The following is a 14,690-nucleotide window of genomic DNA, read 5'->3' on the forward strand; positions in this document are numbered from 1 at the left end:
TTTGCCCTTCTTGGACTTGTCCTGATCAGTGCAAGAGGAAAGCTTCAGTAACATTTCTCAATTTTCAGGAATATTCAAGGCCTGTACTAGCAAGTGGCTGTCTGCCTCCATTCTGTCTAGGATTTTATTTTTGGTACTTAAAGCAGAGGATCAGGTGGAGGAGGTGAGGAGAGGGGAGTTGGGGTGTCAATGTTTGCGAGGGATTCTCGGGAGTTCCAACATTTGAAGGGGGGTCCCCAAGAATATGTGAATATTTACGGAGCCTGTCTGTCCCTATTTGACGGAACAGAGAGATGCGTGGAGAGAGTGTTAGATGGGGAGCAGTTGACAGAGAAACAGACAGAGGGAGATTAACAGAGGGGGTAAAAAAGTGGGTGAAATTTGAGAGATGGGGCTGAGATTGAGCTGTCCATAGTATCACATAGAGAGGTTAGCAGGGAGAGAGAGAAGAGAGATTAACAGACTAACAGATGAAGAGAATGAGAAATGGGGTGAGATGAATTGATTGACAGATACCGAACAACAGGTTACATAGAATTAAACAAAGTTTTACAGCACAGAAACAGGCCATTCGGCCCCTCTGCTCCGTGCTGGTGTTTTCTGCCCCACATGAGCCTCCTCCCACCCCCCTCTCCCTCTCCCCCCATCAACATATCCTTCTATTCCTCTCTCCCTCATGTGTTTATCCAGCTTCCCCCCCACTTCAATCCATCTCTGAGATTCACCTCAACCACTCCCTGTGGGAGTGAGTCCCACATTCTCCCCGCTCCCCGTGAAGCGAGTCCCACATTCTCCCCACTCCCCATGGGAGCGAGTCCCACATTCTCCCCACTCCCTGTGGGAGCCAGTCCCACATTCTCCCTACTCCCCGTGGGAGCCAGTCCCACATTCTCCCTACTCCCCGTGGGAGCGAGTCCCACATTCTCCCCACACCCTGTGGGAGCGAGTCCCACATTCTCCCCACTGCCCGTGGGAGTGAGTCCCACATTCTCCCCACTCCCCGTGGGAGTGAGTCCCACATTCTCCCCACTCCCCGCGGGAGCGAGTCCCACATTCTCCCCACTCCCCGTGGGAGTGAGTCCCACATTCTCCCCTCTCCCCGTAAAGCGAGTCCCACATTCTCCCCACTCCCCATGGGAGCGAGTCCCACATTCTCCCCACACCCTGTGGGAGCGAGTCCCACATTCTCCCCACTGCCCGTGGGAGTGAGTCCCACATTCTCCCCACTCCCTGTGGGAGTGAGTCCCACATTCTCCCCACTCCCCGCGGGAGCGAGTCCCACATTCTCCCCACTCCCCGTGGGAGTGAGTCCCACATTCTCCCCTCTCCCCGTGAAGCGAGTCCCACATTCTCCCCACTCCCCATGGGAGCGAGTCCCACATTCTCCCCACTCTCTGGGTAAAGACGTTTCTCCTGAATTCCCCATCGGATTTATCAGGGACTGTCTGATATCGATGGCCCCCCTCGTTCTGGTCTCTCCCTCCCCTGACAAGTGGAAACATCTTCTCAATGTCGACCCTATCGAACCCCTTTCAGGATTTTAAAGACCTCGAACAGAAGTTTCAGTCAATTGAGAAAAGAACACACCTCCTGGTGCCATTTCAAACCACCTTCCCACCACGCCACCCCCCTCCCCCCCACAGACCCCCTGCCCCTCCCCGCCAGCCCACCAAGCCCCCATTTGTGCTCCCCCAATTACTAAACTGTCACAAGAGACCAAGTGCCTTGGTGCTGTCAGTCAGGACAGGGAGGCAGTCAGCTAGGCCAAAGATGGGGCCTACACGTAACTCCAGCCTCAACCGAGCTGACCACCCGATAATAACATTGGTCCAGCAAGCCAATCGTCAGTTAGTGACAGTTCACAGCAATGAGTGACGAGCGTAGCCCACACAATCATCATCCACATCTTTAACAGGTAACTAGGCCCGAGGAGCAGCTAACGGCGATTACACGGATTTGGTCTGCAACAGAGATTCTAAGGGGATGCTTATTTGAAGTGTAGCTCACTCTCCACTGTAAATGGTGTGTCTTCATGGAGGGTCCATGCTCTTAATGGTCTTCCTGGCCACAGTTAGGCGTTAGTATAAAATGAGGAGCTCCCCAGATCCCACTACCAAACCCCCATACCTGTCCTGGGAGTGTTTGATGGGGACAGTGTAGAGGGAGCTTTACTCTGTATCTAACCCCGTGCAGTACCTGTCCTGGGAGTGTTTGATGGGGAAAGTGTAGAGGGAGCTTTACTCTGTATCTAACCCCGTGCTGTACTTGTCCTGGGAGTGATTGATGGGTCACAGGATCATGCTCTCCAACACTTGTAAAATGTGAGTGCCAAGTTACTGAGTAGTAGAATTGCAATAAAACAGTTTAAGCACTGTATCTGATTGGGATTTGATTACTGAGCCAGTTTTGCGATGTTTCTGAAGAAGTTTGCAAATTGAAATACAGATTGAACTTATCTGTTCCATTAACACACTCTCTCCATGTCTCTGCATCTCTCCCTCCGCTTCTCTCTCTCCATCTCTCCCTCCATTTCTCTCTCTCTCCATCTCTCCCTCCTTTTCTCTCACTCTCCATCTCTCCCTCCACTTCTCTCTCTCCATCTCTCCCTCCACTTCTCTCTCTCCATCTCTCCCTCCACTTTTCTCTCTCTCTCTATCGCTCCCTCCACTTTTCTCTCTCTCTATCGCTCCCTCCACTTCTCTCTCTCTCTATCGCTCCCTCCACTTCTCTCTCTCTATCTCTCCCTCCATTTCTTTCTATCTCTCCCTCCATTTCTCTCTCTCTCTATCTCTCCCTCCACTTCTCTCTCTCTATCTCTCCCTCCACTTCTCTCTCTCTCTCTCTCCCTCCACTTCTCTCTCTCTATTTCACCCTCCATTTCTCTCTCTCTCTCTCTCCCTCCACTTCTCTCTCTCCATCTCTCCCTCCATTTCTCTCTCTCTCCATCTCTCCCTCCACTTCTCTCTCTCCATCTCTCCCTCCACTTCTCTCTCTCCATCTCTCCCTCCACTTCTCTCTCTCCATCTCTCCCTCCACTTCTCTCTCTCCATCTCTCCCTCCACTTCTCTCTCTCCATCTCTCCCTCCACTTCTCTCTCTCTATCGCTCAATCTACTTCTCTCTCTCTCTATCTCTCCATCCACTTCACTCTCTTTCTCTATCTCTCCCTCCACTTCTCTCTTTCTCTCTATCTCTCCCTCCACTTCTCTCTCTATCTCTCACTCCACTCCTCTCTCTCTCTCTCCCTCCACTTCTCTCCCTATCTCTCCCTCCACTTATCTCTATATCGCTCCCTCCATTTCTCTCTCTCTCTTTCCATCTCTCCCTCCACTTCTCTCTCTCTCCCTCCACTTCTCTCTCTCTCTATCTCTCCCTCCACTTTTCTCTCTCTATCTCTCCCTCCACTTCTCTCTCTATATTTCTCCTTCATTTCTCTCTCTATCTCTCCCTCCACTTCTCTCTCTCTCTCCCTCCACTTCTCTCTCTCTATCTCTCCCTCCACTTCTCTCTCTCTGTCTCTCTCTCTATCTCTCCCTCCACTTCTCTCTCTATCTCTCCCTCCATTTCTCTCTCTATCTCTCCCTCCACTTCTCTCTCTATCTCTCCCTCCACTTCTCTCTCTCTCTCTATCTCTCCCTCCACTTCTCTCTCTATCTCTCCCTCCACTTTTCTCTCTATCTCTCCCTCCACTTTTCTCTCTCTATCTCTCCCTCCACTTCTCTCTCTATATTTCTCCTTCATTTCTCTCTCTCTATCTCTCCCTCCACTTCTCTCTCTATCTCTCCCTCCACTTTTCTCTCTATCTCTCCCTCCATTTCTCTCTCTCTCCATCTCTCCCTCCTTTTCTCTCACTCTCCATCTCTCCCTCCACTTCTCTCTCTCCATCTCTCCCTCCACTTTTCTCTCTCCATCTCTCCCTCCACTTTTCTCTCTCTCTCTATCGCTCCCTCCACTTTTCTCTCTCTCTATCGCTCCCTCCACTTCTCTCTCTCTCTATCGCTCCCTCCACTTCTCTCTCTCTATCTCTCCCTCCATTTCTTTCTATCTCTCCCTCCATTTCTCTCTCTCTCTATCTCTCCCTCCACTTCTCTCTCTCTATCTCTCCCTCCACTTCTCTCTCTCTCTCTCTCCCTCCACTTCTCTCTCTCTATTTCACCCTCCATTTCTCTCTCTCTCTCTCTCCCTCCACTTCTCTCTCTCCATCTCTCCCTCCATTTCTCTCTCTCTCCATCTCTCCCTCCACTTCTCTCTCTCCATCTCTCCCTCCACTTCTCTCTCTCCATCTCTCCCTCCACTTCTCTCTCTCCATCTCTCCCTCCACTTCTCTCTCTCCATCTCTCCCTCCACTTCTCTCTCTCCATCTCTCCCTCCACTTCTCTCTCTCTATCGCTCAATCTACTTCTCTCTCTCTCTATCTCTCCATCCACTTCACTCTCTTTCTCTATCTCTCCCTCCACTTCTCTCTTTCTCTCTATCTCTCCCTCCACTTCTCTCTCTATCTCTCACTCCACTCCTCTCTCTCTCTCTCCCTCCACTTCTCTCCCTATCTCTCCCTCCACTTATCTCTATATCGCTCCCTCCATTTCTCTCTCTCTCTTTCCATCTCTCCCTCCACTTCTCTCTCTCTCCCTCCACTTCTCTCTCTCTCTATCTCTCCCTCCACTTTTCTCTCTCTATCTCTCCCTCCACTTCTCTCTCTATATTTCTCCTTCATTTCTCTCTCTATCTCTCCCTCCACTTCTCTCTCTCTCTCCCTCCACTTCTCTCTCTCTATCTCTCCCTCCACTTCTCTCTCTCTGTCTCTCTCTCTATCTCTCCCTCCACTTCTCTCTCTATCTCTCCCTCCATTTCTCTCTCTATCTCTCCCTCCACTTCTCTCTCTATCTCTCCCTCCACTTCTCTCTCTCTCTCTATCTCTCCCTCCACTTCTCTCTCTATCTCTCCCTCCACTTTTCTCTCTATCTCTCCCTCCACTTTTCTCTCTCTATCTCTCCCTCCACTTCTCTCTCTATATTTCTCCTTCATTTCTCTCTCTCTATCTCTCCCTCCACTTCTCTCTCTATCTCTCCCTCCACTTTTCTCTCTATCTCTCCCTCCGCTTTTCTCTCTCTATCTCTCCCTCCACTTCTCTCTCTATATTTCTCCTTCATTTCTCTCTCTCTATCTCTCCCTCCACTTCTCTCTCTCTCTATCTCTCCCTCCACTTCTCTCTCTATCTCTCCCTCCACTTCTCTCTCTCTCTCTCCCTACACTTCTCTCTCTCTCTCTCCCTACACTTCTCTCTCTCTCTATCTCTCCCTCCACTTTTCTCTTTCTCTATCTCTCCCTCCACTTCTCTCTCTCTGTCTCTCTCTCTCTATCTCTCCCTCCACTTCTCTCTCTGTTTCTCCCTCCATTTCTCTCTCTCTCTATTTCTCCCTCCATTTCTCTCTCTCTCTATCTCTCCCTCCACTTCTCTCTCCCTCCACTTCTCTCTCCCTCCACTTCTCTCTCCCTCCACTTCTCTCTCCCTCCACTTCTCTCTCCCTCCACTTCTCTCTCCCTCCACTTCTCTCTCCCTCCACTTCTCTCTCCCTCCACTTCTCTCTCCCTCCACTTCTCTCTCCCTCCACTTCTCTCTCCCTCCACTTCTCTCTCCCTCCACTTCTCTCTCCCTCCACTTCTCTCTCTCTCTCTCTATCTCTCCCTCCACTTCTCTCTCTCTCTCTCTATCTCTCCCTCCACTTCTCTCTCTATCTCTCCCTCCACTTCTCTCTATTTCTTTCTACATGTCTCTCTATCTCTCTCTCCATGTCTCTCTTTCTCTCTCCATCTCTCTCTCCATGTCTCTCTTTCTCTTTCTCCATGTCTCTCTATCTCTCCATGTCACTATTTCTCTCTCTCTCCATGTCTCTACTGGGTGCTCTCTGCCTCTCACTCGTTGTCCATCTGGTTCTATCTGACCACCTCCTGCCTGTCCCTGTTCTGCTCCCTCACTGTTTCCCCACTCCCTTTCTCGCTGTCTCTATCCTCTCTCTTCCATTTCTCTCTGCTTTTCTCTCTCTGCCTTTATATCTCACTCCCTCCATCTCTCTTGCTGCCTCCCTCACTCTCTCTGTCCCTTTTCCTCTCCCTTTCTCCCTCCCTCCTTCATCTCTCCCTCTGTCCTTATCTCTTGCTCTCCCTACAAATTGTATCCTCTGCTCTCCTTTCGATCTCTCTCTCTCTCTCTCGCCCTTCCTCACATCCACCTCTTCATCCCTCCCCCTCGCTCTGTACACAGGTGCCTGTGGAATAGACAGAAGTTATAGTTACAGCAACAGTCTGGGGAAATACTATAACACAGGTACGTGAGACTCGTGTCCCCTCAACCCTCGGTCCCTCGAAGCCCTCCTCCTCAACCCTCTCTCCTCGCCCACTCACTCCCTCTCCTCCCTTGCCCCTCATCCCTCAGCCACCTCCACCTCCCCCTTTACCCCATCGCCCTTTGCATCCCCAGCACCATGCACTCCTTCAACCTCCTTTCCCCTCACCTCTTTCCCCCTCACTGCCTCGTGCCACCCACCACCCCCCAGTGACCGCTCGCTCCCTCACGCAAGAGCAGGAAGAGGCCATTCGGCCCCTCGAGCCTTGCTCTAGTCAGTAGGAACATGGCTGACCCGGTTGTGACCTTAACTCCACTTTCCTGCCTGTCCCCCTCCATAACCCTTGACCCCCCCGGCTGGTCGACCAGAAATCTCTCTAACTGGGCCTTGAATATATTCAGTGACCCGGCCCCCACTGCTCTCTGTGGGGGAGAGAATTCCATAGACTGACCACCCTCTGAGAGAAGAAATTCCTCCTCATCTCTGTCTTCAATGGGAGACCCCTTATCCTGAAACTGTGCCCCCCTCCCTCGTTCTAGATTCCCCCACGAGGGGGGGTAAACACCCTCCCAGCATCCACCTGTCAAACCCCCCCCTCAGGATCTGATATGTTTCAATAAGATCACCTCTCATTCTTCTAAATTCCAATGGGTACAGGCCCAACCTGCTCAACCTGTCCTCATAAGACAAACCCCCTTCATCCCAGGAATCAGCCCCAGTGAACCTTCTCCGGACTGTCTCCCAATACAAGGACAATCCCTCCTTGAGTGAGGAAACTGGACACAGTGCTCCGGGTGTGGTCTCACCAAGGCCCCTTGTCCGGCTGTAGCCTCACCGCCACCCCCCACCCCCTCGCTGTCGGCCTGCCCTGACCCCTGACCTTTCTTTGCTGCCCTCAGATGACCTCAAAGGCTCGGCCTGTACCTCCAGCACCTGCTCGGTCAGCAGCGGGGAGAATCCCTACGCCACCATACGTGACCTGCCCGGGCTCGGTGGCAAACACGGCGAGAGCAGCTACATGGAGATGACGGCGCCGGTCGGCGGGCAGGATGCCTCCTACGCCGAGATTGGGCTCTTCGTCGAGTCGGGAAAGGGGCAGCCGGAGGGAGGTGAGGAGGGAAGGCCGAGGGCTGGGGTGGAGAGGGGGGGGCGATGCTAGCATGAGGGGGCGTGGGGTGAGGTCGCGAGCGTGAGGGCACCAGAGGGGGTGAGGGCATGGGCTGAAAGGGGTGTGGGGTGGCGGGGGGGGGGGGGGGGGGGGGGGGGGGGGGGGGGGGGAGGAGATGGGGTGGTGAGGGGCCGCGGGGCGAGCGAGAGGGGTGAGAGAGGGCGAGATGGGGCGGGGGGGGATGCGAGGGGATGGCGTAGGGTTACGAAAGGGCTGGGGTGAGGGAGAAGGGGCCGATCTCGGAATTAAGGTGCACACGGCCATTGCCACGGGTTAACTGGGGCCGTCAACCCCTCGGCGTTTGTGGGATCTTGCTGTGCGCAGATTGGCTCCTCTGCGGGAACGGTGGAGCACGTCGAAGAGTGCCGCATGGGTTGGAAAGCACTTTGGTGGCATGCTGAGGTCAGGTGACCTGTGCCGGATGGAGGGGAGTGCGGTTGGGGAGGGGAGGAGAGTGTGGCTGGGGGGGGGGGAGGGGAGTGCGGTTGGGGGGGGAGGTGAGTGCGGTTGGGGGGGAGGGGAGTGTGGTGGGGGGGGAGGGGAGTGCGGTTGGGGGGGAGGGGAATGCGGTTGGGGGGGGGAAGGGAGTGCGGTTGGGGGGGGAGGGGAGTGCGGTTGGGAGGGGAGGGGAGTGCGGTTGGGAGGGGAGGGGAGTGCGGTTGGGAGGGGAGGGGAGTGCGGTTGGGGGGGGAGGGGAGTGCGGTTGGGGGGGGAGGGGAGTGCGGTTGGGGGGGAGGGGAGTGCGGTTGGGGGGGGAGGGGAGTGTGGTGGGGGTGGGGGGAGGGGAGTGCGGTTGGGGGGGGAGGGGAGTGCGGTTGGGGGGGGAGGGGAGTGCGGTTGGGGGGGGAGGGGAGTGTGGTGGGGTGGGGGGAGGGGAGTGCGATTGGGGGGGAGGGGAGTGTGGTGGGGGTGGGAGGAGGGGAGTGCGGTTGGGGGGGAGGGGAGTGTGGTGGGGGTGGGGGAGGGGAGTGCGGTTGGGGGGGGAGGGGAGTGCGGTTGGGGGGGGAGGGGAGTGCGGTTGGGAGGGGAGGGGAGTGCGGTTGGGAGGGGAGGGGAGTGCGGTTGGGGGGGAGGGGAGTGCGGTGGGGGTGGGGGGGAGGGGAGTGTGGTGGGGGTGGGGGAGGGGAGTGCGGTTGGGGGGGGAGGGGAGTGTGGTGGGAGTGGGGGAGGGGAGTGTGGTGGGAGTGGGGGAGGGGAGTGTGGTGGGGGGGAGGGGAGTGTGGAGGGGGTGGGGGGAGGGGAGTGTGGTGGGGGTGGGGGAGGGGAGTGTGGTGGGAGTGGGGGAGGGGAGTGTGGTGGGGGGAGGGGAGTGTGGTGGGGGTGGGGGGGGAGGGGAGTGTGGTGGGGGTGTGTGGAGGGGAGTGTGGTGGGGGTGGGGGGAGGGGAGTGTGGTGGGGGTGGGGGGAGGGGAGTGTGGTGGGTTGGGGGAGGGGAGTGTGGTGGGGGTGGGGGAGGGGAGTGTGGTGGGGGTGGGGGGAGGGGAGTGTGGTGGGGGTGGGGGGAGGGGAGTGTGGTGGGGGTGGGGGAGGGGAGTGTGGTGGGGGTGGGGGGAGGGGAGTGCGGTTGGGGGGGGAGGGGAGTGTGGTGGGGGTGGGGGGAGGGAGTGTGGTGGGGGGGAGGGGAGTGTGGTGGGGGTGGGGGGAGGGGAGTGTGGTGGGGGTGGGGGGAGGGGAGTGTGGTGGGGGGAGGGGAGTGTGGTGGGGGGGAGGGGAGGGGAGTGTGGTGGGGGTGGGGGGAGGGGAGTGTGGTGGGGGTGGGGGGAGGGGAGTGTGGTGGGGGTGGGGGGAGGGGAGTGTGGTGGGGGGGAGGGGGAGTGTGGTGGGGGTGGGGGGAGGGGAGTGTGGTGGGGGGGGAGGGGAGTGTGGTGGGGGTGGGGGAGGGGAGTGTGGTGGGGTGGGGGGAGGGAGGGAGTGTGGTGGGGGTGGGGGAGGGGAGTGTGGTGGGGGTGGGGGGAGGGGAGTGTGGTGGGGGTGGGGGGAGGGGAGTGTGGTGGGGGTGGGGGGAGGGGAGTGTGGTGGGGGTGGGGGGAGGGGAGTGTGGTGGGGGGGAGGGGAGTGTGGTGGGGGGTGGGGGGAGGGGAGTGTGGTGGGGGTGGGGGGAGGGAGTGTGGGTGGGGGTGGGGGGAGGGGAGTGTGGTGAGGGTGGGGGGAGGGGAGTGTGGTGGGGGTGGGGGAGGGGAGTGTGGTGGGGGTGGGGGGAGGGGAGTGTGGTTGGGGGGAGGGGAGTGTGGTGGGGGGGGAGGGGAGTGTGGTTGGGGGGAGGGGAGTGCGGTGGGGGTGGGGGGAGGGGAGTGCGGTGGGGGGGGGAGGGGAGTGTGGTGGGGGTGGGGGGAGGGGAGTGTGGTGGGGGTGGGGGGAGGGGAGTGTGGTGGGGGGGAGGGGAGTGTGGTGGGGGGGAGGGGAGGGGAGTGTGGTGGGGGTGGGGGGAGGGGAGTGTGGTGGGGGTGGGGGGAGGGGAGTGTGGTGGGGGTGGGGGAGGGGAGTGTGGTGGGGGGAGGGGAGTGTGGTGGGGGTGGGGGGAGGGGAGTGTGGTGGGGGGGAGGGGAGTGTGGTGGGGGTGGGGGGAGGGGAGTGTGGTGGGGGTGGGGGGAGGGGAGTGTGGTGGGGGTGGGGGAGGGGAGTGTGGTGGGGGTGGGGGGAGGGGAGTGTGGTGGGGGTGGGGGGAGGGGAGTGTGGTGGGGGTGGGGGGAGGGGAGTGTGGTGGGGGTGGGGGGAGGGGAGTGTGGTGGGGGTGGGGGGAGGGGAGTGTGGTGGGGGTGGGGGGAGGGGAGTGTGGTGGGGGGGAGGGGAGTGTGGTGGGGGTGGGGGGAGGGGAGTGTGGTGGGGGTGGGGGGGAGGGGAGTGTGGTGGGGGTGGGGGGAGGGGAGTGTGGTGAGGGTGGGGGGAGGGGAGTGTGGTGGGGGTGGGGGGAGGGGAGTGTGGTGGGGGTGGGGGGAGGGGAGTGTGGTTGGGGGGAGGGGAGTGTGGTGGGGGGGAGGGGAGTGTGGTTGGGGGGAGGGGAGTGCGGTGGGGTGGGGGGAGGGGAGTGCGGTTGGGGGGGGAGGGGAGTGTGGTGGGGGTGGGGGGAGGGGAGTGTGGTGGGGGTGGGGGGAGGGGAGTGTGGTGGGGGTGGGGGGAGGGGAGTGTGGTGGGGGTGGGGGGAGGGGAGTGTGGTGGGGGTGGGGGGAGGGGAGTGTGGTGGGGGTGGGGGAGGGGAGTGTGGTGGGAGTGGGGGAGGGGAGTGTGGTGGGGGGGAGGGGAGTGTGGTGGGGGTGGGGGGGAGGGGAGTGTGGTGGGGGTGTGTGGAGGGGAGTGTGGTGGGGGTGGGGGGAGGGGAGTGTGGTGGGGGTGGGGGGAGGGGAGTGTGGTGGGTTGGGGGAGGGGAGTGTGGTGGCGGTGGGGAGGGGAGTGTGGTGGGAGTGGGGGGAGGGGAGTGTGGTGGGGTGGGGGGGGGGAGGGGAGTGTGGTGGGGGTGGGGGGAGGGGAGTGTGGTGGGGGTGGGGGGAGGGGAGTGTGGTGGGGGTGGGGGGAGGGGAGTGTGGTGGGGGTGGGGGGAGGGGAGTGCGGTTGGGGGGGGAGGGGAGTGTGGTGGGGGTGGGGGGAGGGGAGTGTGGTGGGGGGGAGGGGAGTGTGGTGGGGGTGGGGGGAGGGGAGTGTGGTGGGGGGGGAGGGGAGTGTGGTGGGGGGGAGGGGAGGGGAGTGTGGTGGGGGTGGGGGGAGGGGAGTGTGGTGGGGGTGGGGGGAGGGGAGTGTGGTGGGGGGGAGGGGAGTGTGGTGGGGGTGGGGGGAGGGGAGTGTGGTGGGGGGGAGGGGAGTGTGGTGGGGGTGGGGGGAGGGGAGTGTGGTGGGGGTGGGGGGAGGGGAGTGTGGTGGGGTGGGGGGAGGGGAGTGTGGTGGGGGTGGGGGGAGGGGAGTGTGGTGGGGGTGGGGGGAGGGGAGTGTGGTGGGGGTGGGGGGAGGGGAGTGTGGTGGGGGTGGGGGGAGGGGAGTGTGGTGGGGGTGGGGGAGGGGAGTGTGGTGGGGGGGAGGGGAGTGTGGTGGGGGTGGGGGGAGGGGAGTGTGGTGGGGGTGGGGGGAGGGGGAGTGTGGTGGGGGTGGGGGGAGGGGAGTGTGGTGAGGGTGGGGGGAGGGGAGTGTGGTGGGGGTGGGGGGAGGGGAGTGTGGTTGGGGGGAGGGGGAGTGTGGTGGGGGGGGAGGGGAGTGTGGTTGGGGGGAGGGGAGTGCGGTGGGGGTGGGGGGAGGGGAGTGCGGTTGGGGGGGGAGGGGAGTGTGGTGGGGGTGGGGGGAGGGGAGTGTGGTGGGGGTGGGGGGAGGGGAGTGTGGTGGGGGTGGGGGGAGGGGAGTGTGGTGGGGGTGGGGGGAGGGGAGTGTGGTGGGGGTGGGGGTGGGGGGAGGGGAGTGTGGTGGGGGTGGGGGGAGGGGAGTGTGGTGGGGGGGAGGGGAGTGCGGTGGGGGTGGGGGGAGGGGAGTGCGGTGGGGGTGGGGGGAGGGGAGTGTGGTGGGGGTGGGGGGAGGGGAGTGTGGTGGGGGTGGGGGGAGGGGAGTGTGGTGGGGGTGGGGGGAGGGGAGTGTGGTGGGGGGGAGGGGAGTGTGGTGGGGGGGGAGGGGAGTGTGGTGGGGGTGGGGGGAGGGGAGTGTGGTGGGGGTGGGGGGAGGGGAGGTGTGGTGGGGGTGGGGGTGGGGGAGGGAGAGTGTGGTGGGGGTGGGGTGGGGGGGAGGGGAGTGTGGTGGGGGTGGGGGGGGGAGTGTGGTGGGGGGGAGGAGAGTGTGGAGGGAGTGGGGGGAGGGGCGTGTGGTTGGGGTGGGGGAGGGGATGAGTGGTGGGGGTGGGGGGAGGGAGTGTTGGTGGGGGGGAGGGGAGTGTGGTGGGGGTGGGGGGAGGGGAGTGTGGTGGGGGTGGGGGGCAGGGGAGTGTGGTGGGGTGGGGGGGAGGGGAGTGTGGTGAGGGTGGGGGGAGGGGAGTGTGGTGGGGGTGGGGGGAGGGGAGTGTGGTGGGGGTGGGGGGAGGGGAGTGTGGTGGGGGTGGGGGGAGGGGAGTGTGGTGGGGGTGGGGGGAGGGGAGTGTGTTGGGGGTGGGGGGAGGGGAGTGTGGTGGGGGTGGGGGGGAGGGGAGTGTGGTGGGAGTGGGGGAGGGGAGTTGGTGGGGGGGAGGGGAGAGTGTGGTCGGGGGTGGGGGGGGGGGAGGGGAAGTGTGGTGGGGGTGTGTGGAGGGGAGTGTGGTGGGGGTGGGGGAGGGGAGTGTGGGGTGGGGGTGGGGGAGGGAGTGTGGTGGGTTGGGGATGAGGGGAGTGTGGTGGGGTGGGGGAGGGGAGTGTGGTGGGAGTGGGGGGGAGGGAAATTGGGGGGAGGGGGAGTGTGGTGGGGGTGGGGGGAGGGGAGTGTGGTGGGGGTGGGGGGAGGGGAGTGTGGGTGGGGGTGGGGGGGGGGTAGTGTGGTGGGGGTGGGGGAGGGGAGTGTGGTGGGGGTGGGGGGAGGGGAGTGCGGTTGGGGGGGGAGGGGAGTGTGGTGGGGGTGGGGGGAGGGGAGTGTGGTGGGGGGGAGGGGAGTGTGGTGGGGGTGGGGGGAGGGGAGTGTGGTGGGGGGGAGGGGAGTGTGGTGGGGGGGAGGGGAGGGGAGTGTGGTGGGGGTGGGGGGAGGGGAGTGTGGTGGGGGTGGGGGGAGGGGGAGTGTGGTGGGGGGGAGGGGAGTGTGGTGGGGGTGGGGGGAGGGGAGTGTGGTGGGGGGGAGGGGAGTGTGGTGGGGGTGGGGGGAGGGGAGTGTGGTGGGGGTGGGGGGAGGGGAGTGTGGTGGGGGTGGGGGGAGGGGAGTGTGGTGGGGGTGGGGGGAGGGGAGTGTGGTGGGGGTGGGGGGAGGGGAGTGTGGTGGGGGTGGGGGGAGGGGAGTGTGGTGGGGGTGGGGGGAGGGGAGTGTGGTGGGGGGGAGGGGAGTGTGGTGGGGGTGGGGGGAGGGGAGTGTGGTGGGGGTGGGGGGAGGGGAGTGTGGTGGGGGTGGGGGGAGGGGAGTGTGGTGAGGGTGGGGGGAGGGGAGTGTGGTGGGGGTGGGGGGAGGGGAGTGTGGTTGGGGGGAGGGGAGTGTGGTGGGGGGGGAGGGGAGTGTGGTTGGGGGGAGGGGAGTGCGGTGGGGGTGGGGGAGGGGAGTGCGGTTGGGGGGGGAGGGGAGTGTGGTGGGGGTGGGGGGAGGGGAGTGTGGTGGGGGTGGGGGGAGGGGAGTGTGGTGGGGGTGGGGGGAGGGGAGTGTGGTGGGGGTGGGGGGAGGGGAGTGTGGTGGGGGTGGGGGGAGTGTGGTGGGGGTGGGGGGAGGGGAGTGTGGTGGGGGTGGGGGGAGTGTGGTGGGGGTGGGGGTGGGGGGAGTGTGGTGGGGGTGGGGGTGGGGGGAGGGGAGTGTGGTGGGGGTGGGGGTGGGGGGAGGGGGAGGGAGGGAGGCGGCCATTGGAATGACGAGGTTAACCTGACACCTCTCTCTTTTGTCTTTAAGAATTTTGTATCCGTCCAGGGAGCGGCGCCCGCGGCACAAGCGGCGAGATGGAACGGGCCCCTCAGGATCCTCCGAGCCACTACGACTCCCCCAAGAACAGCCACATCCCCAGCCACTACGACCTGCCTCCGGTGCGACACTACCCCCCCTCCCCCACGTTCCCACGGCAACAACACCGCTAAACCGTGACCCGGGGTCGGGGGGGGGGGGGGGTCGGGGAGTGGGGGTCAAACGCGGCAGGGTGGTAGGCTAGGGGTCACGTGGCGATGGAAGGGAGGGGGAGGGGGGAAAAGGCAGGACGCCAACCACCCATTGGGCCCTTTGCCGCGTCCGTCAAGAAACCGGACAATCCCATTGGTCCATTCCATCCCAGCCATGGGGCTGGGTTGGACACCCTCCCCCACCATCGCCTAAGACGCTCCTCAGGAGCCGGCCAGCCCAGGACTTTGGCGTAGCCAAAGGCGTCGCTAGACGTCGGGGTTGCCACGGATACCAGGAAGCCTCTGGCCTGTTCCGGGCGGCCGGAAGCGGAGGGGGAAGGGGCTTGCGGCCTAGTGGGGGCAGGGCTCCCGGCTCCCGGCTCCCGCCAACACTCCAGCCCACCGATGAACGATGGGAACGCCCAGGGGAAGGAGGACGAGAACGAGCTGATCGCGGGTGTCGACAGCCCCTGCCAGCGGCCCTCAAAAAGGTGCGCTGGACGTCATTGGCTCTCCCTGAACTTTGA

At 62.7% G+C, this 14,690-nt stretch overlaps 1 protein-coding gene across 6 annotated transcripts in view; it reads left to right on the forward strand.

Moving 5' to 3' along the window:
* pear1 (platelet endothelial aggregation receptor 1) overlaps nucleotides 1-14,162 on the forward strand; it is a 190,533-nt gene extending 176,371 nt beyond the window's left edge. For 5 of the 6 annotated variants that reach the window (XM_041181752.1, XM_041181757.1, XM_041181755.1 and 2 more), the window contains 3 exons: nucleotides 6,262-6,324; nucleotides 7,243-7,452; nucleotides 13,964-14,162. In XM_041181752.1, the coding sequence (XP_041037686.1) occupies nucleotides 6,262-6,324; nucleotides 7,243-7,452; nucleotides 13,964-14,145 (455 nt within the window). In that variant the 3' untranslated portion in view covers nucleotides 14,146-14,162. The remainder of the gene's footprint in view (nucleotides 1-6,261; nucleotides 6,325-7,242; nucleotides 7,453-13,963) is intronic. The other variant, XM_041181756.1, reaches the window with a different exon arrangement.
* Nucleotides 14,163-14,690: the final 528 nt, after the last annotated feature.

This window comes from Carcharodon carcharias (assembly GCF_017639515.1).
Source record: "Carcharodon carcharias isolate sCarCar2 chromosome 36 unlocalized genomic scaffold, sCarCar2.pri SUPER_36_unloc_2, whole genome shotgun sequence".
Lineage (NCBI taxonomy): Eukaryota > Metazoa > Chordata > Chondrichthyes > Lamniformes > Lamnidae > Carcharodon > Carcharodon carcharias.